This window comes from Filicampus tigris, chromosome 1 (genome assembly GCF_054856515.1).
Source record: "Filicampus tigris isolate MCC_2025a chromosome 1, RoL_Ftig_1.0, whole genome shotgun sequence".
In the NCBI taxonomy this organism is placed as follows: Eukaryota; Metazoa; Chordata; class Actinopteri; order Syngnathiformes; family Syngnathidae; genus Filicampus; species Filicampus tigris.
The window spans coordinates 13,552,992-13,579,766 of NC_141217.1; the positions used below are offsets into that span (position 1 = coordinate 13,552,992).

At 43.1% G+C, this 26,775-nt stretch overlaps 3 protein-coding genes across 3 annotated transcripts; all 3 read left to right on the top strand.

Annotated features, from left to right (window-relative positions):
- Positions 1–27: 27 nt before the first annotated feature.
- On the top strand, positions 28–7,075 carry atp6ap1a (ATPase H+ transporting accessory protein 1a). The gene is made up of 11 exons (XM_086035825.1): positions 28–196; positions 1,082–1,208; positions 1,291–1,365; positions 1,675–1,868; positions 2,776–2,816; positions 2,901–2,986; positions 4,401–4,550; positions 4,748–4,905; positions 5,358–5,408; positions 5,897–6,134; positions 6,382–7,075. Exons 1-11 carry the CDS (start codon positions 78–80, stop codon positions 6,589–6,591), a joined length of 1,449 nt encoding a protein of 482 aa, XP_085891951.1. The 5' UTR covers positions 28–77; the 3' UTR covers positions 6,592–7,075.
- A 9,029-nt stretch (positions 7,076–16,104) lies between these two features.
- LOC147152868 (galactose-specific lectin nattectin-like) lies at positions 16,105–17,857 on the top strand. The gene is made up of 7 exons (XM_086036615.1): positions 16,105–16,215; positions 16,369–16,431; positions 16,514–16,535; positions 16,619–16,704; positions 16,940–17,077; positions 17,303–17,414; positions 17,582–17,857. Exons 2-7 carry the CDS (start codon positions 16,369–16,371, stop codon positions 17,644–17,646), a joined length of 486 nt encoding a protein of 161 aa, XP_085892741.1. The 5' UTR covers positions 16,105–16,215; the 3' UTR covers positions 17,647–17,857.
- Positions 17,858–23,839: 5,982 nt separating this feature from the next.
- On the top strand, positions 23,840–25,429 carry LOC147152869 (galactose-specific lectin nattectin-like). The gene is made up of 7 exons (XM_086035948.1): positions 23,840–23,950; positions 24,110–24,163; positions 24,285–24,300; positions 24,400–24,485; positions 24,637–24,771; positions 24,876–24,987; positions 25,166–25,429. Exons 1-7 carry the CDS (start codon positions 23,840–23,842, stop codon positions 25,237–25,239), a joined length of 588 nt encoding a protein of 195 aa, XP_085892074.1. The 3' UTR covers positions 25,240–25,429.
- The last annotated feature ends 1,346 nt before the right edge of the window (positions 25,430–26,775 follow it).

Here is a 26,775-nt window from a genome sequence, read left to right on the forward strand (position 1 = left end):
GCTGCGCGAACGGGGCTGCGCAGTGACGTTGACTCTTCATCCGCCGCTCGTGACGTCACCCGGTGGGATAACCGAAGATGGCGACGACCCGAACGCTTCCCTTTCACCGCATCTCCGCCACCCTCCTCGTCCTGCTGCTCAGCCTGCTGATCAGCTGCGAGGAGCAGGTGCCGCTCGTCTTGTGGACGCATCAATGGTGAGTCCGTGTTTATTCATTTTTGGCGTGTCTTGTTTTTTGCTGGACGGTTGGCGGTGCAATGGCCGTCGCGTAAGCCACCTGACGCCTAGTATCCTGATGTGAAAAACAATCCGATGCTGCAAGACACATTAGCGTGCTATTCACTTGATCACTCATCTGAGAATGGATGATTTCAATGTAGTTGCTTGGGAATGAGTCGCAGCTTGAAGTCAGTGTAGATAGATCTCAAATTCTAAGTCTATTTTTATTTTGGAGTATCAGATAAATTCTGGTGGGGCGTAACTGGGGCTCACAGGAAGCAGGTGAGCGAAATTCTGCCTCATCTTCTTCATTCTTCCCACATTGAGTAAATGGGGGGGGGGGGGGGGTTGACCTCTGCACAATAGTTTCCCTCTTATTAACCTGCATAAAGCTCCTACTGACATAAAATTAATAAATGTCTAAATAATACAAATATTATTTACTCATTCACCTTTTTTTTTGAGCCCTTGAGAATAAAAATTTGATTGACAATTACACCATACCATACCATATCATACGATTCCATTCCATTCCACTATATAATCCCTTTTCCGGTGTCGTGCATTATATGGTAAACAGTTGAATTTGAGTCTCAAAAAACAGATTTTTTTCCCCCAAAAGCAAATAAAAGTACCTTGTGTTCCAACGTGCATTCTATCATCCAAAATCAGTGGCATTTTGAGGTAGGTCTATTACATTCATCAACACAAACAAATTTGTTCTTTTTGGTTTGTTCTTTTTTTGATGCTGCAGCATGCAGCAGGACACATTTTTGGTGTAGCAAAGAATTAAACACCACAAAAAGGTTAAATGTGAGAATCGTGGTTTGCTCCTCTCATTTGGCTGGTGGATCTTCTCCAGGACCCCTCAAGCGAACCAGCCCCTCCCTGCAGCGGGTCACATTGTCGAGCAGCAGCAACTGGCCGGTTACCTGGATAGAACTCTGAACACTGGCCCCCGAAATGTGCTGCTGTTTCTTCAGGACAAGGTATGTGCATTGTCCATTCTGAAAAGGAGAGGTCTGCTTTTTGTTGATCATGTTCAAACAACAGTGCTTGTCTTTCGTCCAGATGAGCGTGGAAGATTTCACCCTGTACGGAGGAGCTTTCGGAAATAAGCAGGACAGCGTTTTCCCCAACCTGGAGGTTGGTTCGGGTTTCTTTTCTTTTTCTTTTTGTCACTTTCCATTAACAACCATGCAATTGCACTTACCTTTTTGTTTGGAAAAAAACCCAATAAGCTGTATTTAGAAGCAATTTTCCTCATTTGAAATAATAGTTAAATTGGAGCTGGGCAATCCACCGAATCTTATTGATGAATTTGAGAGCTGTTATCAAGATGCCTGACAACACTTTATATTGTGAATACTAGTGCATCATATGTCTCTTTGAAGAAGACGGTGACACTATGCAGGGTTTTGAGTGGCAGATGCTAACATCAGCTGTCTGTTGAAGAGCACTCTGAGGTCATCATCCTCCTCCCTGGTGCTTCCGGCCGTGTCCTGGCCGGCCTCCAACGCAGTGATTGGTCACCTGCAAGAGCAACTGGACACCTCCCCTCTCTACATGGACCCCGACACGCTGAGTCAGCTCACGCTCAACGCCTCCTCGCCCGCCCTGCTCGTCTTCAGACTGCCCTACTACATCGGGTCAGTTCACCAACGTGTGCTCAGTACGCCATTTGCTTAAAGGGGAAGTCAACGCAAACATTTTTTTTCAAGAATATGTTCTATGCAAGCCCACTGGTTGAAAAAGGGCATTCTGATAAATATTGCGTTTGTGGAATAAGTGTTTATCCACTCGTTTTTAGCCATCTCTGGGGGCGGCCATTTTGTCTTCTGTCGACTGAAATTGACATCACAACTGCTCACAACGACCAATCACGGCTCAGATTCAGAAAACAGGTCAGCCGTGATTGGTCCTTGTGAGCAGTTGTGATGTCAATTTCAGTCGACAGAAGACAAAATGGCCGCCCCCAGAGATGGATAAAAACGAGTGCATTTTGCTGCTTAACTTATATTCCACAAACGCAAAATGAATCAGAATGCCATGTTTCAACTAGTCGGCCTGCTGGGAACATATTTTTGAAAAGAAATTGTTTGGGTTGACTTCTACTTTAAGTAGTGCTTGCTCCTTAATACAATTTCACAACCTTTATTGAGCCGGCCCATTTATTAGAAAAATCTCCCGGGACGGCACCTAATAAAAATGTCACCAAGATTCAACTGTATATACTGAAAAGATAAGTGCATCTCAATTTCTACTCACAAATGTTCTTACTCAATGCGGAATCTGGGCCTGTTTTATTTGAACACAAAGCAATTTTTTCTTTTGTATGCATGTCAACCGGACACTTACACCTTCTACCATCCGGTTTTGTTTTACCCCGTCACTAGCATAGCTAAATGATCAAAGATAATTTTTTTTGTAGTAAATAACTTTGAGACCAGGTAAGTGCAATTGGATCATTTCCCACAGCACACCCGATGATCTCTCACAGTTCACTTCTCTGACAGACTCTTGAGAGGTGTTTGACTATCTTTGTTTTTCTTTAAGATCTGATCTAATGTCTGCCAAAGAAGTTCTCAGCGGCAACGGTGAGTCACGCTTGACTCGGGTGTGTTGTCGTCGGTTTAAAAATGGCCGACCTTTGACACGCTTGTTCGTGTTGCATCCTTTAGACGAGGTGGTGGGCCAGGTTGTGAGTGTCATGAAGAGCCAGTCTGTTCCGTACACGGCCATTTACACCGCCCTGCGACCCTCTAGGGTGAGTCCCCGTGGCCAAACACTGCAGTAGCTACGTTTACGTGGACAACATTTCTTTAATCCGATCAGAGTTTGGATTCAAATTCTGATCGAATGCACTGTTTTCATGGACACAAAAAATATTGATCCGATTAGGATTTGCGTGTTCATGCATCACGCTTTTGAGCGGAAGAAATTATTTTGACATGCGCAGATTGACCAAATATACCGGAAGTAGTAGTAGTAGTAGTAGAAGAAGCCGTAGCGAATTCCATGTCAACAAAACATCACTGTGTCCATTTCTACTTTAAACGTTAGCGTTATTTCTCATATTTTTCCACCTTGCGCTGTTATGTCGAGTTAAAACTTCCTAATGGAGCTGCAAATGTACCAGTTCAGTTTTGCGCCCATCGTATCTTTAGCTCAAGCTGCAGTTTTTTTTTTTTCTCCGAACTTTATTGAATCAAACAATAAACAATATAACACTCGCTCTGCTTCTACTAGCTCCCGGGAATAACAGAAAGGCCTATAATGTAATAAAGGCTGCTTTCACACAAGCAGCGCTAGCAGTTGTTGTATACTGTATTTGTGTTGCAATTTATTAGGGATTCCATCAGACGGTATGTTTGATAGGGCCGAGACAGAAAGAAACAAATATCCAATATTAAAGCTAATGGGGCTGAAATATGTGCCACCAGAAAATGAATTTAAATCGTTTTTAACTGAATTTGAATGATTGCTTTGGAAAACTGAATTTTAATGACATACGTAGCATTTATATTGTTTAAATTTGAATCATTGTATTGGAAAGCTGAATTTGAATTGTACAATTTGAATTCATTGGTTTGGAATTTAAATCCAATAAACTTGACACTGAATGTAAGATTATAAAATGTATGTAATGTAAATCTATGTATTTCACTTTATCCGAAACTGGATTTGATCCTCACAGAAAATGTAACTCTCTTTATTTTCACTCTCAGTTCTTTCCAAGCAAATTCAGTAAATTAGCTGTGACAGACATCCAGGTACTTTAGCAAGAGCAATCGATTGTAGAATAACAGTTCTCCTCTTCGGCCGTTCAGCACCTTCGTTTTTGAGCACGTGACATGGGGGTTCTCTGGAAAGTTGAATCTCCTACGCAGCTCTTCCTTAACATTTGTTGTGTAATACACCGGGTCAGGGAGGGATAAAAAGGGCCTCCCTTTCAAATACTGTATAAGAAAGGACAGTGCATTGCTAGGAACATATCACAATGAAGCCCCATAGTCTGTCCATCTCAGTTTCCGTTTTTTTTTTCTTGCCTGAATAAATGAAATAACTGAAGACGACAATAGCATTAACACCACTTCCTGGTATGTAGTTTGAGAGGAGCCAGGCAAAGACGACAAAAAGCAGCAACAGCGCTCACGTGGGTGTGTGTTTTTTCCTTGCAGGGGTCACCGTCACTCTCCATGGAGGCCGCTCTGGCGGGCGGCCGCTCGCTTCTGCAGGCCAGAGGCGGATACAGAGATCGGGAGCGAGAGCGTGAGAGGCAGCGCAAAATCAAGGAGAAGGCTGGCGTCTACGCGCCAGTGGAGTTTAAGGTCTTTGAATGTCATTGTTTTTTTGTTTTTTTTACACATACAAAACAGCATTTTCTTTTCTTCGTCTTTTCCACACATAACATTTTTCGATGTAGGTTGATTCAGGCTCTTCTGATCAATGTCAAATATGTTCGGTGTTGACCAGCTGCAGCCTTGCGAGTATTTCTAACTGTCTGCGTGTCTGTGTGTGCGCGCAGGAAGGTGAAAGCAGCTGCATCCTCCTGTGGGCCAAAGGCCTGTCAGTCAGCATCCTTCGCAGCGGCCGCTGGGAGTCACATGACCTCACCCCGTCCACCTTTGGTGAGGGCGTCAGTCCAAAGCTGCACGGTTCCAGCTGCGACAAAACCAAAGCAAGGTAATGCAAAAATATGCGCACATATAGACATTTTTGGGAACAGTGAACTTCCTATTGGCGCTTTGTTATTCATGAAGCCACCTATTCAAATTTCTTCCCCCTTTGGAACCTATTCTTAGCTGTTTGCTAAAAAACTCCGGGGGCCTTCTCCAAATGATCCTGTCAGCGCGCCCCTTTCATCTACTGTAGTACTTTCTCTTTCAGATCCGATTTAGTACACTCATTCCATCACAGGTATATTCTTCTTGTCCATACAACAGTATATGATGTGTGTGTATTGAAAAAGGTTTTGCGCAGTCCGTTTCGGCAGCAAGGGACTTTGCTTGAATTATTGTGCTCTCTGCTGGTTGAGACGAGTAATGACTTTGCAATGAAGCTGCTTTTTATTTTGAAGTTGTCGTGATTGTAATTGTCATAGTTGTAATCGTTTCTTGTTTTGTTGTTCTTTGCAGACTGGCCCTTAATTACGAGAACATTCTTGGACACCGCAACTTCAAACTAATGTGAGTCTGTTTGACACATCCACCGATTGGCTGTCGTGTTTACTCCTCTGATTTCACTACCTTTCGTTAAAAAAAAAAAAAAAAAAAAGGCTTGGTGCCCAAGAAGAGTGAAATATGTATACAAGTATTTCTTTTTGTATTCATAGATAATTTTACTGTATTAGTGCAACTCTGCATAGTGTATAGTTTTGGTTCAATTTTAAAACGCACTAAAGAATTACAGCTTGCTGCTGCGATTCGCCGCATTTGATATATTATGCGATTGGTCGACTAATCGCGCCTACTTTTAGTGATTAGTCGACTAGCAAAATAATCGTTTGTGGCAGCCCTACAGCACACTAAACCGCAATACACTATACAAAGGTTTAAAACATAGTAAAAAAATTGGATAACCGTACAGGCAACCTTTTTAACTGTTATATAAGTGTAAGAACGAGGTAAAGCAAGAAGCAAAAAGCCAAAGAAAAAGCCTGTGTCTGTCCATGCAGCTTTGCGCTGAGCCAGCGCCACTACACGGTGTCGGCCCGCCGCTGGTTCACGCTGGACGCCGTCGAGTTGGAATACGACGGCACCAAGGCCACGTTTAACGGCAGCAGGAACATTTACGCCCCGGCTGAGTACTCGTACCGCTGCGAGGCCGTCAGCAGCTTCCGGTGGCCACAGCTCGTCCCGCGTTCATCCAAAGATCCAGCCAATCAGTGGAGGGTCGAGTTTGAAGACTTCCAAGTGAGATCTAATGTCGACGTACTTGCAATGTAGCACTTTTTCCATTATTTCATGCCCTATACACTGCTAGTTTAACTTGATTACATATTTCATGTCTGCATATGTAGCATATTCCCATCATATTTATTAATATATTCACTTCAAGTCTACCATCATGGCATTAGACGTTTTCGCACATTTGCTTTACTTCCTGTGAGTGTCCCAACCCGAACATCAGTCCATAAATCACGTGATCATGTCCTGACAGATTCAAGGCTTCAACGTGAGTGGCAGCAAGTTCTCGTACGCCTCCGACTGCGCCGGTTTCTTCTCCCCGGGGATCTGGATGGGCTTGATGACCAGTCTCCTCATGGTCCTAGTGCTCACCTACGGCCTACACATGATCATGCAGCTCCGCACCATGGACCGCTTCGACGACCCCAAAGGCCCGGCCATCTCTGTGCCGCAGACGGAGTAAAGGCTTCTCGTCCATCACGCCCCTAACCTGCGTCCATGCGCCTTGTCTTTCCATCCACCCAGACCATAGCATGTCCCTGCTCCCGCATTCCACAAGAATTCTTCTACCTGCATCTGTGTTTGGTTTGTGGTCTAGACTAAGCACTGGTTTTGTCCCTGTGTCCTAAATCTTTTTGTGTGCAAGTAATAGCCATTCTTGAGGGGGGGAAAAAAAGATGTGCACAAACTGAAGCTTATTTAGTCCCACACGGGGAAGAAATCTCTAATGTGAAATGTTATTTATCCGTGAAGGTGTTTGTGTTAATTGCTGTTTTTATCAGAGTGTTCATGTGGTTTCTTTTTGTTCACCAAATGGAATGCATATTGTCTGTAGAAGGGAATAATGTTTATGCTGTCAACTGGTTTTATTTTGTTGGATGAGTGAAGTGAAGGTGCTGTAATGTCAATTAAAAAGGTCTGCGGAAATAAATGAGATGTATCTTTCAGTTGAGCTTTCCATTCTCAAAAATTTGACAATTTTGCAGTCTAGTAAGAGCCAATTTGGACTCAAATAATGTCAACTAACATATGACCCCCCCCGACACCTACACTGACACCTGTCTAGTGCCCAAAGAGACTCATATCAGTATGCCTCTCAGAGTTGAGTTCAAATGAGCTCACACTGATGAGTGTGAAAAGAAAAGTTGCTTTTAAATTAGACAATGATTTAAAAATCACATTTTTCATTTTAGACAGCTGGCTAAGTGTAGTGTTTTTACCTCTTCTTAACACCACTGAGCAGACCAGACTTGCAGCGTGCTTCCTCCCGCTTTATTCCACACTCTTCCGGGTACGCAACATCACATCAAATACGTCATCACGTAACATAGGCGGACATTCAGGAACGCCATACACTACATCCCTCCTTTCCTTAGACAATATCCTCCACCACAATAAATCATAACAAACATTTTCAAACTTTTGTATTCCACATGAAGCTCTTATTAAAGTGGCACTAACATAAGCCTCGTGCTTAAAGTTGAACTTAGTTTACATTCCTATTCGCAAAACTTTTATTTTCCTTTAATCAACCAAAATTTTGTTGATTCACATCTTTTCAATCAAACATTTGTTATACAAACTGTTCCGCTCTTTTTTTTTTTTTTTTTTAACATTGTAAAAACATGACCTACTGGCGAGGGGTAGACTACCCTGTTAGAAAGACCAGTGCCGGAGGTTATTCTGCTCCATTGTGGCACAGTCTGTTTAACTGATAGTCCATAAGATGGTTCGGCAACTTCTTGGCTCTCTGAGGTCGCGGGTTCTTCTGTACTGGCGGGTTGACTGTGAGACGTGGCAATGAATCTACTGCGTTCTCTGGACCTGGCTTGTACACAAGTTTGAAGCGATATGGCTGTAGCCGTAAAGCCCATCTTTCGATTCTTGCTGGCGGTTTGGACTTTGGTGAGTATATGGCTTCAAGTGGCTCATGGTCTGTGACCATCACAAAATCTTTTCCATAGAGAAACACATGACATTTTAGCTCTACAAACGCTGTTTCCTGGTCCGACTCCCACGTCCGTCTACAAGATTGTCTTGTGAGCCTTCTCAGTGGTTCTGACGTCATCGCCTTATTGGGAATGAATCTGCCACAATAGTTGACGAGCCAAAAGAAACTTCTGACTTCTGTTGCATTTGTTGGGCGACGTGTATTTTCTACTGCTTCAATTCTGGACTGAGTCGCTCCGATGCCATTTTTTGACAGCCCGTGGTTCATGAACTCAAGCTGTGACATTCTGAATTGGCCCTTTTTGTAGCACCTGTCCAATGATGTGTTAGTAGGTGTCTGCTGCACACGAAATCCCAAACATTAGTCTTTTGTATCGCCATAGCCCTGCATGTGTGACAAATGTGGTGATCACTCTTGATTCAGGCTCCAACTCAATTTGATGGAATCCCCAACTCAGATTCAATTTGGAGAATATTGTGGCACCATTCATGTCCTCCAGTATTTCATTTATAACAGGGATAGGGTGTCTTTCTCTCACTATCGCTTCATTTGCTCTGCGCATGTCTACGCACAGTCTTGGTTCTTTGCTGCCACGATGTACTACAACTAATGGTGAAACCCACGGCGTTGGTCCACTTACTTTTTCGATTACGTCTAATTCTTCGAGTTCCTTGAGTTTCTCTTCTACTTGTTTTCTCACACTGAATGGCAGTCTGCGTATGGGCTGCGCCACTGGCTTTACATGTACCCGTAGCTGAGAGTCTTTAAGTTTTCCTAATTCTTGAAAACAATGTTTGTATTTTTCCTCTATTTCTGCAGCGAACGCCACTGTGCCTTGTGGTTGGATGGTGTTCACCTGTTCGATGGGACCAATGTGAAGAAGTCCTAACTTTATAGCGGTTTCTCTTCCCAGCACACAGATCTGTGCCTCTTTGATTACTTGGATTTTCGCAGAGATGCTTTCTGATTCTTTAGTCGCTTTCAAATTAGCTCTGAAAGTCCCTTACATGGAGTGGTGTTGTCGAGCCGGAAGGCTTTTCTGGGTGCTTTCATTTCAGATGTAATTTAGACCTCAACTGATCGAACTTGGCCACAGTTATGATGTTACATGAAGTCCCTGAGTCTATCAACATTTCGACCGGTTCATCATTTATTAACACTCTTAGAGATGCATCTTGTGCACTATTCGTAATTGCAAACACCTGATCTGTGTCACTGTCATTATCTTCTTCGGCTGTAGTTGTGGTCGTAACCCTCTTGACTTTATGTGTTTTCTTCGTCCGACACATTTTAGCAAAATGTCCTCCTTTGCCACAACTGTTACACATTTTATCCTTGGCCACGGTACATTCACGACTTCCGTGTCCTTCACGGCCACAACGGTAACATTTCATGTAGTGGGAATGACTGGTTGGTTGTTCCTGACTTGCATCAAATTTTGTCTCTCACAGGTTTGCCTCTCCCTTTAGCCGTTGCAACAGCATTAATTGATGCTTTCTCAATTTTCGCAGCTTGCTGATTCGCAGCCTTGCAGCCCTGTTCTTGCAATTTCAAGAAGTCCTGAGAGCTTTAGGTCTTTCTCTCTCAGCAATTTTTGACGAAACGTGTTTGATGCACATTTATCAATCACTTGATCACGAATGAAATCTTCTCTGCTGTCTCCAAAATTCACAGGTCATTGCAAGTTTCTTCAATCTGCTCACAAAACTGTCCATTGACTCTTCTCGTGCTTGTTCTGCTTGTCTAAACACACGTCTCTCATAAGGGATATTTTTCTGAGGCGCAAAATATTCATTTAATGTGGTTACTGCACCTTCGTATTCAGCTTCGTCTCCCGTGTTCTTGAACGTGAAGAAAATGTCCTGCACTTCGGCTCCAGCCAAATGTAGCAATACTGCTCTTTTCTGTGCAGCATCACGGATTCCCGACGCGGTTAAGTAGAGTTTAAAAGTACTTATCCACTTCTGCCAGCGAACGCCGACATTGGCTGAGTCGCACTGCACATCGAAGGGAGCTACCGCCGGTAGACTGAGCGCCATTCTCTCTCGTCGTCGCCTTCTCCTCCCTCTTTCTGATTTAACTGCGCGTAGCAGCTCCTCGACGTCCAACAGATGATTCTACTTTAAATTAAACCCTCGTCGCCATTTGTAGTGTTTTTACCTCTTCTTAACACCACTGAGCAGACCAGACTTGCAGCGTGCTTACTCCCGCTTTATTCCACACTTTTCTGGGTACGCAACATCACATCAACTGCGTCATCACGTAACATAGGCGGACATTCAGGAATGCCATACACTACACTAAGGTACTTGGAAACAAGAATCCATGACGTTGGTACCTCTTGACCGGATTACTGAAATGCACTTTATTTTGAAGTCAGCCAGTCCTCCCTCCAGTTTTTCCAAAATGCTGCTGCTGCTCACCTCCTAACTGGTGCTCGTAGTAGGCAGCACATAACTCCAATTCTGGAGGTTTGCCAGCGCTATCGTTGGGGTCCGACATTGCAACAAAGGCACTGTGCATCTCCACTGAGCCACTGGTTTTCACTGCTGCGGAATTCTGTGCCCCAGTCTGGTAAAAAAGCTAGACATTGCCCTCAACAACGCCCTACGGACAGTCTCTGGCTGCCTACGAGCCACCCCAACCAACCAACAACCTGTCTGAGCCAGAACAGCTCCAGCCGAGGTCGGACGGGAAGCAGCTACAGTATGCAAGGAAGGAAGAGGCGTGTGAAACCCACCTCCTCCACAAGACAATCGCAGAGAGACCGCAGCGCAAGCGGAGCAAACCCCCACACCGTTTCGCCACACATGCACATGGAACTGCCTAATTGCCTAGGATCTGCTTAACATTGCACCAGCTGACATCAGCATATAGCGTCCTGGGTCAAGGCAAGGTGGAGGGAGCAATGGAGAACAGCAGAACCATCACCAGAACCTCCACCGATACATTGAGGATGCTACAGATTTCCCTGGCGACCACCTACCCCGAAAGCAGTGGACAACTGGAGACGAGACCCTCGACAGACGTCTTGACCATCAAATGGTGACCAAGGCCTCGTGAACCTGGACTGAGCTGAGGATCTGATAACAGAAATACGCAAGTGAGAACACCAATTCTGGCCTCCCTTCACTGGCTCCCTGTACATTTTAGAGTCCACTAAGATTATTGTATTTGTCTTCAAACCTTTAAGTGGTCTTGCCCCACCGTATCTCACTGTCATCATTGAGACTCTGGGGTCTACGCACCTGCCCGGTGCATCAGGTCAGCGAACCAGACGCTACTGGAGGAACCGAGGACGCCTAAGCGGCGCCTCTGAGGGGATCGAGATTTTTCCGACGCCGGTCCCTCCCTCTAGAATGAGCCTCCTTTAAACGTTAGGCAAGGCCACCAAATAGGCGAGCCTCCTCCCTGTCCGTCTTTACAACTCGTATTGAAACATTTTTATTATTTGGCTTTCGACTCAAGAACTTTACATGCAACGATGGTTGCTTTTCAAATGCTCCAAAAAAATCTAGATGAGTTGAGAAAACCTACTGTCCTCTAATGAACATTAGAGGGCGCAATTGCCCAAGATACTGCTGGACTGTACTCCGTACTGATGAGACCGCTAGAAGGGTGCGTACATGGGCCGTTATATTTTGATGGGGATTTGGCCAAAAGTGCAGATACAAGACGTAATTTTCATAGTTTGATGGCATGAACGGAAACGTTGTACTTGTAGTTTTGCATCTTTTACGAAATGTGTCCTGGAACATTTGTGACATAGTTCAGATGCTCCTCGAGGAGCTTTTGCCCCCCAACTTAAGCAACCATTGCATGAACATATGCAGCAATAATGCTTATTAATGTGTGTTCAAAATGTGTATTTCGGTGGTATAATGAGCGTACAGTTTCAAAGCCTTCAAAGCAAAACAATTGTTGTCATAGCTAATTCCAATAATTTAATTTAAACTACTATTTTTTTAGCTTAAAAAAAATACAAGTTGTGTTTTTACATTGTATATCTAGAACTCAACTGCCAAACATATTTGTGCCCTGGCAGCATCCTTCCTCTCCTCATGAAACATATTTGGCTCCTCATAAAGGATATAGTCACACTTCTCCTGATGATGTATACATGCCTCCACGCCTTGGCTCCGCCTTACTTCGCTGCCCTCGTGGAAGCTGCCTTCATCTGATGCTGGCCTGCTCTCCATCCCAAACACTAAATTTGTGAAGTTTGATGAGACAGCCTTCAGTCTAATCACCCCTGGAATTCTCTTGCTACTAAAATCTGTGATGCTGCTTCCTTGGACATTTTCAAAAGACTCTCCGAGCGCCAATGTTTACAACACATCTATTTAGTCACATGAGTACTGTAAGAATAATAATGTATATTATAATGATTCATGTGTTATGATGCCTTTGTCTCACATTTGTATTATGAAGGATAGAGGTTGATGATTAGCCTTGTTAGCTAATTATGAGGGATAGATGTTTGATGATTAGCCTTGTTAGCTTTGCAGACTTAGCTTTAGCTTTAGCCCAGCTTGCTTGGTGTGCTTTGCTTTCACACATGTAGGATAATGACACACGCCCACCCCCCGCACAAACACACAAACAAAACAAGTTTAGAGTTTTCCAGCTGCTTTCGCTCCCCTTTCCCTTAGAGCTGGAACACCTTTGTAATCAGGGATTCCTAAGAAAATAAAAAGAGAGGAGGCGCAGGAGCCAGGCAGAGGGTTTTGAGGAACTGTAATTGTACATTTCCCTGCGCTCTCCTTGCAAGCAAAAAGACAATATTGTGTTGAGTGTCTTCTCTCCTCATTGTGTGCGTTGTTTACTAATGTCTCACTTGGTGTGAACCTGACAAGTACATACTGATAAAGTTGAATTACCCCCACGACTAATTGATAAGTGTCCTTGGATCCCTTGAAAGGTGCATTATGAAGCTAAGCTATTGTTATTGTTGTTGATATTCTTATTATTGCAGTATTCTGTGTTTCTGTCATTCAGTTGGGTTGGCGCCAGCTCACCCGTGACCCTAGTGAGGATAAGCATCATAGAAATTGGATGGATGTTACTGTATATGGAGATTATTATTGGTGGTAATTGGTCCTGGTAGCAATGGACAGACTTTAAAAAACAGGGAAAAACTACAACAGTCTTGGCACTTAAACCGCCCCCCCCCCCAACTAAACAGAGGTTGGTGGTTGAAGCAGTTAAATCCAGCAGTCAGTAAGCAGTGGAGCCAAATTAGGCCCTTAACGAGCTGCTGTCACGATGCCGGTTGAGACTCCACCTCAAGAGGTAGGCACCATGGGAGTGTCTTCAATCATGTCATTATCAAAGTTGTTACATTTCATGCAGTGCGTGGACCAATTACACTGGACGAGTGGCATACCAAGCAACGATGATGTCGCTGGAGGTAGAATCGTGTTGGGTGTGTTGCGAACTATGACTTCTAAAATAAAGGCCATTACGTTTTCAAGGTGTGATGTGGTTGAGTGCTTCTAATGGAGTTGGCCTGCGGTTGACACTCCCTCTCATTGTGAATGTTAGTGGCAGATCACCACAGATGTCACACGCTCGCCCACCTTCAATGAATTGGATGGAAAGAAAGAAAGAGTGCAAAAGGTTGACAAAAGATGCCCCTACGGTTCCCAGGCATCTCTTTCTCCTTTCAGTCCAGGCATTTCTTCTCTTCATCTTCTCTTTTTGTTGGAACTCTTGTGGCCATGAGATGGTATGATGCAAACATGCCGCGTGCAGTGCAGAGCTGCAGCCTCTTCTCCTAAATGCTCATCGGTCAAGCTAGTCAGATTGATCGACTGAAGTGATTTAGTGCTGGCACATAAGAGATATTTATTTTTAAACTTCCCGCCATCAGAGATGGGAAATTGAGGACCAGAAAGTAAAAACCCTGCCACAATTTGGCTTGAGCCACAGGTGCTTTTAATCAACTGGGCTTGTTTACCTGCCGGTTGAGTAGAAGCACCTGGCTAAAGCCAAACTGTGGCAGGGTTTTTACTTTCTGGACCTGGATTTCCCACCTCTGCCCAAGGATACTGAGGACAAAAAATACAATAAAGCCCGAAGGCTTATTTCCACTGAGGTCCCCAAAATTAAACAAACAAAACAAAACGTAAGACATAAAACAAAAATGTAAAAGGGCAACATCAAATCATCAACGAGTCTAACGGGTACGAGCGATGACTTCCAAGCATTCACATAATAGTCAACACATTCATTTTTTCTTTTAAAGTGCAAAAATTGCAATCGCAGCAGCAGCGCAATAGCACCATACATAATAACTTCAATTTACTCAATTACACCATTAAAGTAAATAGAAATGTAACAAAATGTGTGTATTTATATATGGTTTTGTAGCAATATTTTAAGCCCTCTTTTAGAAGTAGTTATGGAGCCACTTGTTTCTATTTCCTTTGACAGCTTATTCCATTGCTCTGCTGTGCTGTACATGAAACAGCTTTTGAATTTACTGATGAGTTTTATGAACAAGTGACAAGTAATTTTTTAGGTGCAACCATTAATCGCCAACTAATCGATGACCAAATTTACCTATCTTTTTTTCTAAAATCATTTAGATACCTTGTTTAATCATATTTCTGGAGTCCTTTATGAAAGCAGATTTATTACACTGGGCAGAAAAAAATACTTTAAAGTGGCAATGGTATTTTTATCGTTTCTGGGTCATTTTGGGCTGTTGAGTTAAAAAAAAAAAAAAAAGAAGACATTTCTTTGCATTCACCGTAGTTTTTGAGCTACCAATATTTTTGACCCCCTCCATGGTGGAGGGGTTTGTGTGTCCCATTGATTCTAAGAGATAAGTTGCCTGAGGCTTTATGCCCCTGGCAGGGTCACCCATAATAAATAAGTCTAAGACTAAGTACTGTTGCCCACTATGATGATTAACATAAATGGGCATAGTTTTTCCTTGCTAGGTCCCGGATCACCGGGGCCTAATTCTGTAGCCAGGCCTGGAGGTGAAGCTCGTTGGTATACCGCCGCATCCCCCCCCCCACCCCCCCCCCCCACCCGGTGGCCAGGCTCAGCCCCAAAGGACAACGCTAGTCCCCTTTCCAATTTGAAATAGTGTCCTGGGTTTTTATTGAAAGGATGGAAATTAAAATATTTTTTTTGTTTTATCCGATTCATCACGTAATCAACAAAATAATTGATGGATTAGTCACATATCAATATAATCGTGAGTTGTAGCCCTATGGTAATTTTGCAGACACTTTAGAACTTTGTTCAAAATGGTTTTGAATGTGAGCAACATTTTCACGAGTTGTGCGTTTCTCTACCAATAATTGTTTTTTAAGTGCTCAAGAGTCCAGATGTGTATGCAATGCATGTTCGCCGTAATTACTCTCTTTTGAGCTCCCTTTACTTTGATCTTTAAATCTGAGAGCCTGTTCAGTTAATGATGCCAGAGTGGCGAAGCACCAGAATACACTTTGCTGACTCACTCTCTGCTTCAGAGTGCACAAAATTACCGCTCATGGCTTGGAGGACATCAGGGTGTGCCATGGGAGTGGAGCAGCCGAACTCATCTAATTAAGCAAGAAGTCAAAAAGCATTTCTTTGTGCACAATAGCACCGCCCTGCCGCTCCAACGCCTCATCTCGTGTTGCATTCCTGACTCTTTGGTTCAAAGCAACATCTCTGAAGCCACCCTTCTTCTCTCAATACTTTCAATTGACAGCAAGAGGAGAACCCAAACAAAACATTGTGAATTAGACTCGGTGGGAGAGTTTGTTGAAAGTTGGATTCGATAGATATAAGATGATGTCACATGCTCTACAGGAGAGCTTTGGATTTTGCGGCGGTGGTTGTGCATCAATGAGCATGTTATGTGTCAAATATATAATAATTAAACAAATCATAAAGCGGTCAACACAATCCCACACAGCCTCATGACGGGCAGCAATGCAAAGTCAGTGCTGAAGTGAACTTTGAAGGCTTTCTTTTTAAGTCCCATTGTGTCCTTGGGGCAGACGAGAACTCGTCGGATGCGTCACGTGACACGAGTGACACATTCCGGGGCTGCGTCATTCTGACATATAAAAGCCACGCTTGCCATCGCCCTTCCAACATATCCTCTCAGCATCAAGCATCACGACTGCAAAGGTAACATGACACAGAATTTACAGCCTACCTTTTCACACTCCCTTTCACTCCATGCCAACCATGTGACTTTAGTATTCAACATACAAAGACACGGCAATGACTCGAAGTGAATTCAGGTTGCAGCATGAAGCTTGTTTTTCTGTCATTGCGCAGATGGCATCTGTTCTTCGCGCGGTGCTTCTCCTGTATGGAATCAGTGCACTGTTGACTGGAGCCGTAAGTGAAACATTCTCCAGACATTTTGCTTCATTTGATGCTTTGCATTTTGATATGAACAATGTGCGCTTTGTCTTTCCAGTGGTCTAGTACCACCGTGTCAGGTTGGTAACTGAATTAATCACACACGAAACCTGATTTTGTTGACATTTTTGCCCTTCTCACTAAAATCATGTTTCCGTTGTAGTTCCTTGCTGTCCGGCTAATTGGATTCGGTTGGAGAACCGCTGCTTCGTCTACATCGACAATCCACTTTCTTTTGCAGCTGCCGAGGTATGGAAGACTTTCAAACAGTAGCTGTGATGTTATTCTAAACCATCCATTCATTGCAATCCACGATCCAGCTCTTTGTCAAAAGGTCCACATAGCATTGTTGAATCTGGATCGACTGTAACGACGCTAAAGTATTTGCTGCACACTAGTGCGCAGATGTACATGAAATGACGTTTCCAAAACAGTAGGCCTTTGATTCTTTGACTATTTCGTGTTTCTTCATCTGTCACATTAGGAAGCCTGCAACGTTGCAGGTGGGACTCTGGCCTCCATCCGAAACCCAATCGAAAATGCCCTAGCTCAGCAACTGGTTCGTAATAATAATGGCGGTAGTCTCTCAGACACCTGGATTGGACTCCATGATGGAATTCAGGTGAAACATTCGGCTAGTACATTATTACTGATGGAATCATGTCACTTGTGTTCACTGAAGCTATTTTTGACAGTGAATGAACTCCTTTCCAGACTCAATCTTGGAAAGGAGTGTAGAGTTCAGTGTCTTCTTTTTAGCAGTGTTAAGACTTCATAGGAGGATGTTTGAACTGGGGACAGCATTTGTTGTCTTTAGCCGTGATCGCAATGTGACTCTGTCTTGCAGGAGGGTAAATTTGTTCGGACTGATGGCGTAAAATCAAAGTTCTTTGACTTCAGAACAGGCCAGCCAGACAACTTTGGGAGCAATGAAGACTGCGTTGAGCTATATGAAATTGGTATGAATATTTTTTCTTTACCTTTCAGTTAAAAAAAAGAAAAGATAAAGAAAAAAAAAAACAGCTTGATGTCAAATATTCATGCATTTGGAACTTGCAATGATGTGAGTCTGATGTTTCACAAATATTTGAGTATTTGTCATATTTACTTTGTATGTTTCATACAGGCGGTTGGAACGATGAAACCTGCACAGATGCACAGGATTATATTTGCTCCATAGATCTGTGGTAAAGAATCAGTGCTCTGAGTGTCACATCTGGAACGCCATGGAATATCTTTTCCTCCATCTTGATGCCTCCGCTTGTCAAGATCAATTTTAAGTGGTGTCCTTGTTTAACTGGATCTACTACAGCAAATTTTCTTCTTCGTCTTCTTCTTCTCCTTGTTCTCAAACAATTTTGGTATCTCTCCAATAAATGAAGGTATCTGTACGTGCAACAAATGTGTTTGTGTTTCTGCGTGTGTGTGCGTGTGTGTGAGTGAGAATGTGTGTTGCTATTACTAAGTCCCACAAAGTCCGCAGTCAAAACCAGTCACTTATTTATCAGCCAAATAAATAAATAAATACAATACAATACAACAAAACGGATAACGGGCTTCGTTCAACAACAAAGTTTTACATTGCTTCTAAAGGAATGCATTTCGACATTTAATATCTGTCCATTTCCTGATCTGAGCTGCTGCTTACATGGCCTTCCATCCAAAACAAATTTTTGAGCCAAACTGAGTTGAAACCTGGCCATAATAAAAACTAAATAAAAGAATACAATAAAAAAATATTAATATGTCACATTCGAAGTGGTTTTGAGAATGCATATTAGCCATCACTTTTCTTTTATTGAATACATTTCCGACAGGTGAAACAAATCGGCAGTATGTTCTTTCATCATCTTCATGCGAAAACTGCCCATCATGCTAATAACAAAATAAGGTCAGACCAATAACAGTGAACAAATGCTCCTCATTTCCAAATACATTCAGGTAATTATCAAAACCCATAGTAATAACATTTGTGGTCAAAATAAACGCCTCATTGTCATGAAAATATTAACAATTTTACTGAATGTAGGGAATTCAGTACCCACACATATAAACATTGCATTTTGGCATTTAGTTTCAAACTTTTTCACCCAGGAGGTAGTGGCAACCCTAGACAGCACCAGGTCTGGATAGTGTGGCATCATGTGCAACTCATAGTGTGCAACTCGCATGCATTGGTAAAGCCTTTTCTTCCAGATTGGGGAAGAGTGTAACAATTCTGCGGACATTCATTTTTCCCAGGGACACTTCAATGCAGTCAAATTCCTTCAAGGATACTTGGCTTTTCATATTGCCTTAGTTACATTTTGACCCGGTCGTCATTTTTCGTGACCAATTGAATTGTAATCATCAGCCCGTCATTTAAGTCTGTCACTTAGTCCGTCAGAAGTCCATTGGTCCGTCAGTTGTTCCCCCCCAAAAAACCTCAGAAAATCAATCCCTCAATGGAAGCGGTTCGTGACGATTACACTAGCGGATGAAAACCCATTTCCGTCACTCGTCAATCAGTCTTTTTTTAAAAGGTGTCTCATCATTCATCAATCGTCAGCAAAACGGGCGTCTGTCCGTGATGGACCGCTCCGTCAGTCTGACGGAATGCCCACCTCTGCGTATAAAAACACAAGAATACTTCAATTGTAATTCAATTGAACGGTATTTAAATGTAATCCTTTTTCTTTTTCCTGGTCAAAAAGAAAAATGAATGTGTGGAAGTCGCTGATGGTGTAGTGGTACACACGCCTGAGTTGTGTGCGGGCAGCGTGGGATCGGTTCCCGCTCAGTGGCGGTGTCTGTGTGCGTGTGCCCTGCGACTGGCTGGCGACCAGTTCGGGGTGTAGTCTGCCTTTCGCCCATTGTCAGCTGGGATAGGCTCCGGGCCCCTCCCCGCGACCCTGCACAGGATAAGCGGTGTGGAAGAATGTGTGGAAATCAAAGTAAATAAACAATAATAAAAGATCAAATCGGTAGTGTCGAGATGTACAATCTCATAAAAACAAGAAATCGACATTTTTGAAATAATCCTATTTGTCATGTTTGGAGACTGGCTCTTGCTGTCCAGGGGTCCGTTTCACAAAGCAGGTTTTGTGAAAACTCAGAGTCTGCTAACCCTGAAATGAGGGAAACTCCGATTTTTCCGTTCCAAAAAGGGAGGTAACTCAAATCAGAGAAAGAGGGGTAACTGTAGCCGGTTTCAGAGAGAGAGGTAAATTAAGATCTCGGTCAGTTACCGCAGTAACAGACTCTCTGAACCTAATCTGGTCGGGACCAGGTTTAACTCAATGAACCTTGAGTTTCATTCGGTCTCCGCCCTCTTTCAGACCCACCACTCTTCATTTCATTTCCTCATTCCTTCGGTTTATTTCGAGCAACGACTTGACGAAAAATAAGAGTCAGTAAATTCAACACAGCATTTTTTCAGTGGAGACAAACGTGACATCACGCCTGAGTTGTGTGCGGGCAGCGTGGGATCGATTCCCGCTCAGTGACAGTGTCTATGTGTGCCCTGCGACTGGCTGGCGACCAGTTCGGGGTGTAGTCTGCCTTCGCCCATTGACGGCTGGGATAGGCTCCAGCAACTCCCCGCGACCCTATATAGGATAAGCGGTTTGGAAGATGACATGACATGACAAACGTGACATATCCTTTTGATAATGATCCCGTGGATGAAGGTGCGGCATTACTACGTAGCGAATTGAATATTCATCGAGAGATCAGACCACGCAGTGATGTGTTAGCATTTCCAGATAATTATCTTTTTGAGCGCTACCGTTTCACGTGACAGTCCATCACCTACATAATTCTTCAATGTGGTTGCACAAAATATAATCTTCTGAATCCAGATACAATTTTAAGTAGACTATACATTGCTTAGAAAATGTATCTGGCACCAGATTATTTTATTTTGTGCAACCAGCTACGAAATATAATTGAGTAAATTCAACCCTTAATTTTTTCAGTGTACCCCCATGAGATTATACCGAAGTATTAACTGTTTGAACAATGATTTTAGATTTCATCAGCTGTTAAGTGCGCTTCTCCCCCACGAGATTGCACCTAAATTAAATAAATCAATCGGCGGAAGCAAGCTGTTTTCCTCTGTCATATTATTGTGATTGCAAAGGAATCGAAACTTCCGCATATATTGACCCGAGCAGCAATGTTCTCCCACGCCCCTCCCTCGTTGCCATGGTGACTCTGCGAATCGGGGCTCCTTTCATGCTGTCTTTTCATAGTTGTGGCGCGCGCACTTAACTCCAGGTGAAGGTTGAGTAAACTGATTAAAATCAGCTGTTCTGGAACCGGAAAGTCAGAGTTTCCTATCTCAGAGTAGGTCTACTCAGACTTCAGGATGAGACTCAGAGTTTGATGAACCTGCTTTGTGAAACGGACACCTGCAATGGCAGAGATTCGTTCAGGATGTGGTGGGGTGGCCCTGGGGAAACTTATGCCTGGGGGCCCAGAATTTGGTGCTACTCCCCTGTCAACAGTATACTGTAGCTGTTTACAATAGTAACAAGATTTTGAAAGGGCAAAAGGATGTCCGATGTGTGTGGTGGTGTATATCCCCAACGCCCACATCATCATCCAGGGGGCAGTCTACACCACCATGTCTATAAAAATGTTACCATAAAAGCGCAAAAATAAAACAAAGAGCACAACTCCCCATTTAACTATTCAAACACGTTCTCCATGATTTAACCCCCCCCCCCCCCCCCCCTTGTTACAGTTTGATTTATGAAGACATCTGCCCATGTCATCGGACCAGGAAGTGCCCCGAAGGCACGATCGCACCCATTTAACAAGATGCAGAATTTGGTTTGTCAACCGCTTGTTGGGACACAGCCAACGTCATTGACAGTGCTGCTTTGGAGCTCGAGACAAAAGGAGCACCTGCTGCTTTCTTTGTATCTTCTCGTGTGGGTCCTGGAATACGTTCTGACTTGGAATGTACATGGAAATAGCCATAGCCCTAAACTTGAACCCAGATAGAGGCATTACCAGCAGAATTGCGAGGATTTTGTCGTCAAAGTATAAAAACACGTCTCGGCAGCCACATTTTAAAGAGTGAATGCATGTCCGAGAGGAGACGTAACAGGTTCCACGTCGAGCCAACACCGGTTGCCGTAGCTCAACAGGACAAGTGGCATACCAAACAAGCAAGCAGCATTGACGTCGCTTGGCGGAGGCTAAATTACTGTAACGTTTCACAGCTGTTCATTGAAATTCATTTAGCATGGGTGTGCCGTCAATTATGAAGTTTCAGCGTCACCCGCATGTTAGCGTCATCCAAGATGCAGGGCGTGTTGTTGAGATTTCATCAAGTTATGGTTGGTGTTCACATGATTCATCAGGCCAGAACTTAATTGGACCTCACCTCACCTGCACCACTGATCCCTTTCTTGAAGGTGAAATACTTTTGTTGAATGAAGGATACAGGCCCTCAAAGGTTTTCAGAGTGCTGATTGCTGAGTTTGAGCTTGTGAAAATACTTGCCCATTTCTACGCCTTATTTTTTTCTCGCCATTGCAGCGCCATTGCTTTTAATTCTCTCAAAATAAATGTTGTTTTCTGTCTTTTTTTTCAACGTTAAAGCTGATTGTGTATTATTACGATTCAAAATGTGTAATGGCCCATCCAAGATAACTTTTTTATGTCTTTGTTTTATCGTACGTAAAGTCTTCATTTGAGTAACAGGACTGGAATTAGCAGGAGTTTGTTTTTAGCATAGACTTAACAAATTCTTGAAATAGCCGTAAGAATATGTTTTCAAGGTAGCCAGATAGCATTTCTGTGAATACAATGTTGTCACTAAGCATCTTACAGTGAAACAATTGTTCCAAAAAAAATCAACGAACAACATCCTGCACCAAAACGGTGGTTAACAGGGCTGTGCCGAGATTTCAATCCACGCACTCGTAGTTGAAACAAATGAGTGAACTTACTTTTGGCCTTCACATGGCCTGCAGAGGTTCTGAAAGATGCAACTTCCTGTGGACCACGTGACTTGTGGAATATGTCTTAGGATCGCAGGATTAACCGTGTTAACCTTTTGTTCTCCAGAAAATGAACTTCAAGTGTTGTTGCGATATTGGGGATGGGGATGCAGTTGGCTACAATTCGGTGCGCATACAAAAACATCCATCCTTTTTCTCTACTGTTTGTCCCAAGTGGAGTTTCGGACGAGACGGAGCCTGACTGACATTGAATTGCAGTGCGCGTAGTGACAACCAATCATTCACACTCACACTTAGTCCTAGCATGTGTGTTTTAGTAATGTGTGTTGAAGACAGTACCCAAAGAAAACGCTCGCTGGAAACTTAGCTTGGATCTGAACCCCGAACCTCAGGCCTTATGCGGCAGATGTGCTAACCGCCATACAGGATGTCTACAGATATGCAAAGTCTTATTGAGCAATGATTTTGAGCAACATTACAGAATTGACAGAATGTCAAATTTTCCGGTGTTTAATGTATATCGTGTTTTGTGTTAATTTATTGATTTCACTTGTTGTATTATGACTATTTTGTTGTTGAATGTAAAGTGCTTTGTTACAGCTCTAGCTGTTGTGAAATGCGCTATTGTTACAATCACACTATATGAATAAAATTGTATTGTATTGTAATTGTGTATGACATGTAGGACAGGATGGCTTCTTGTTCTTTGTCGGCACTACTTCAACGGGTTCCCAAACCCAATGGTGTAAGATGTTCATGTCAGGGGGGTGCCGGCACGGCAGCGTAGACTCGTAGATGAGAGGAGAACTTTCGGCTCACGTGGAGAGTTTGCAACTTCTCCTGCAGGATTAATGGAACAACATTACTATTTTCAAATACAGTATGCAATAAACCAACAAGCCCTGTTCTTATGAAAGTCATATTTTTTTTTTTCCCTTGGGTAAAATTCTCCCTGCAGTCACTTATCATTCTCCTGATTCCAAGAGAGTAATTTAACTAATTAAGCAAGTGCTTCAAAGTACATTTCCTGGTATGCTGTGACACTACCGCACCCCTGTGACGGCAACTCATTGCACATTGACGACTCTCTGTATCAAGTTTGAGGTATATTCGGATTAAAATTTCACGAGATATTTGCATAAGAACACCCAATATTTGCGACGCAGTGGCCTTTTCTTTGAATGTGTTAGAGGCTTTTCAATGGGGGGGGGGGGGGGGGTGGCATTTGAGAGTCCAAGTCGAGTGCCAAAGGAAAGTCGCAGGTTGACCGGAGTTTCATTTGACACAAAAACATATACGACGTTTGTCTTGAGCTGAAGCCGCCACATCACACACTTTTGGAAAATAGTCGTACTTTTTTTAAAAAGTTCAGAAAAAATAAATATACAGTAGCTGGAGCAGGAACTCGTCTGACGTGTCACCTGACATCGATGCGAGTGACACGTCCTACATTCCAGAGTTGCGTCACACCAACCTATAAAAGACTCACTCGTCTTCGTTCTCAGCACATCCACTCAGCATCAAGCATCAGAACTGCAGAGGTAACATGACACAGCTTTACAGCAATTGCCATTACTTTCATATCACGAAACTCAATTCCATGCTACAGTTGCTATTTTGTGCGTTTAAATGGTCATGTGTACATCAGTAGGATTACAGCATTTAAAAGCCAACTGAAGTATTTTTCTGTCACTGGACAGATGGCATTGGCTCTTCGCTCGGTGTTCCTCCTTTGTGGACTCTTGGCTGGAGTCGTAAGTCAAAATCTCACCTGCTGCTTTTAATAAACATATTTACCGCTGTGTTGGATTCATTTACACCTTGGCTAGATCTGAGTTGGTGTCCGTTTATAACAATGTCTTTTCCCCTTCACAGTTGGCACTCCCAGAAGGTTTGTTGCTGTGTCTTATTATTGAGCTTATTTTTGGTTTGACACCAGATCGTGGTGCCATGCTGCTGTTTTCGATCTAAAACAACATTTGTGTTGCAGTGACTTATTGCCCCAAGGGATGGGTTCAGCTGGAAAACATGTGCTACATATTCGTCCCACAGCGCAGAACTTTTATTGATGCAGAGGTATGGAAGTCTTTCGCACGGTAGTTGCGATCCAACACTTCCCCCCCAAAAAAAATAAAGATCGTGTATCACTGTACACGATCTGACATTTGAAAGTCTAACTTTCAATCATAATCATTGAGTTTGTGCCATTGTCGTTTTCTCCCTTCAGCGAGTCTGCATACTTAAAGGCGGGAATCTGGCCTCCATCCTCGACGCCAAGGAAAATGCATTGGCTATTGAGCTGATTCGGGAAACGTTTGACCCCGTTAGAGACACATGGATTGGACTCCATGATGGCGTGCAGGTGATTCATTGACTAGTGCAAAAGTTCTCCTGCAACAATATCAGTTGTTTTATTCGTAGTTGGAAAGGAATTGAGCATAAATTGTATTGCTGACTTCATTGCAGGAGGGACAATACATTTGGACTGACGGCTCACCTGTCTGCTTTACGGCATATTTTACCGGTCAACCTGACGACTTTGGCAACGCTGAAGATTGTATTGAGATTGATGACAGCCGTAAGAATATGTTTTCTTGACCCTCGCCTCTGACCAATTTCAGTGGTGTAAAATATTTTGGTGGAATGCGATCTAGAACTGTCTCTTCTCGAAAATACAGCAAACTATTCGCAGTGAATCCCGACTGCGGGGAATGTCATCGTCCCCTCTGTAATGCTCTCTCTCTTTTTGTCTACAGCTGTGGGATGGAACGATGACCAATGCACGGATCTGAATTACTTCCTTTGCGCCAAAGAGGCACACCGTCACTAATCAACTTCAGCGCCACCACATCAGTCTTGAAAAATGTCTTTTCTAATGTCTTGAGAATCTTCTGAGGCAATAGCAGACTTCCAGCATTCTTTGTATCTTTGATCTTCTGCACGGTTCAATTTCTCTTGATGGCAATCAAATTTGGAAGGTGGAAGGGTATCTGTAATAAATGAAGGAATCTGTCAACGCACCTGTTTGTTTGTTTGTGTGTGTGTGATTGGATTTCCTTTACTCATTGGTCAAACTCCATCGTTGCCAGTGTATCTTCTTGAATGAGGAAGGAGGAGCACTTAACATCGCGGGTTGTTAACATGAACTGACGCGCAAGTATCAAATTAAGCCAAACACGGAAGCCACTCAGAGTTTAGATGCCATCGCAGCAGTCGACATGTTCACAAGTCCTCCCTTTTCTCAAGCATCACATACAGATGCACTTCAATGTGCCACACCAGTCAAAAAGGATCTGAAATTAAAGTCCTTTGTTTGGGTTGCTATCTAGTAAATACAACGAGGATCAAATAAAAACACAAGATTCAAAAAGCTACCGGAAAAAAAACAAAACACACACACACTTTTTCTCTGTCATCCAAATGATTACTGACCACAAAGCATAGACACTTAACGTAGGCCTGGTACACACAAAAGGATTTGTCAAATCGTAAAGGATTTAACAAATGTTGACAGACAACAGGCATTGAACAGTTTTGGTCATATTTCTGCGACAATCTCAATTAATAGCGAAACAAATGCTCCGAGGCAGATATCTTGCATAATCACAAGTGATCTCTCAAAAAACGAAGAGGAGCAGACACTCCCAGATATGCACCGAAGAGGGCCGAAGGCGGAAGGGAGCATTGAGAAATGTTGTCCTCAAGAAAAAGGCTTGCTTTGGCAAATACTTGTTGCCGTCTGGGAAATTTACTTTGGTTCCCAAAAAAAGACAATAGGTAGGACATGCTTACTTTTATTTACTGCCAAAAAAAAGCCTCACCAAATTGCAAATAAAGTACACAGTGATAATCCTTTGATTGTTGCTTTGTCCTCTGTGAAAATTTGTGTCAAACTCCAAACTGCAACTCTTTTGGCATTACAACAGAATTACAGAATTTGCCTGTAGTTGCTGTAAATTGTACTCTTCTAATATACACTTCGGGCCTGATTTGCTAAAGGTTTTCATTCAATTTAGCACTCACGTGATTTATAAAACCTGAGACGGATTGTGGTGTCTTATTTTGTGGCTTTAAATAGTGAATTTGAAAGGCGCTGCAAGTCAGTGCACAATAAATAGTGAATTTGAAAGGCGCTGCAAATCAGTGCACAATGCGGTACTGGCGTAACGCAAGCAAAATGTTCGGGTCGGGGAGAACTTTTCCGCTGGAGTACAATCAATATTTTGAAATGACCCAAAAATGTGTCATCTTCCAAACCGCTTATCCTGTACAGGGTCGCGGGGAGGTGCTGGAGCCTATCCCAGCTGACAATGGGCGAAAGGCAGACTACACCCCGAACTGGTCGCCAGCCAGTCGCAGGGCACAC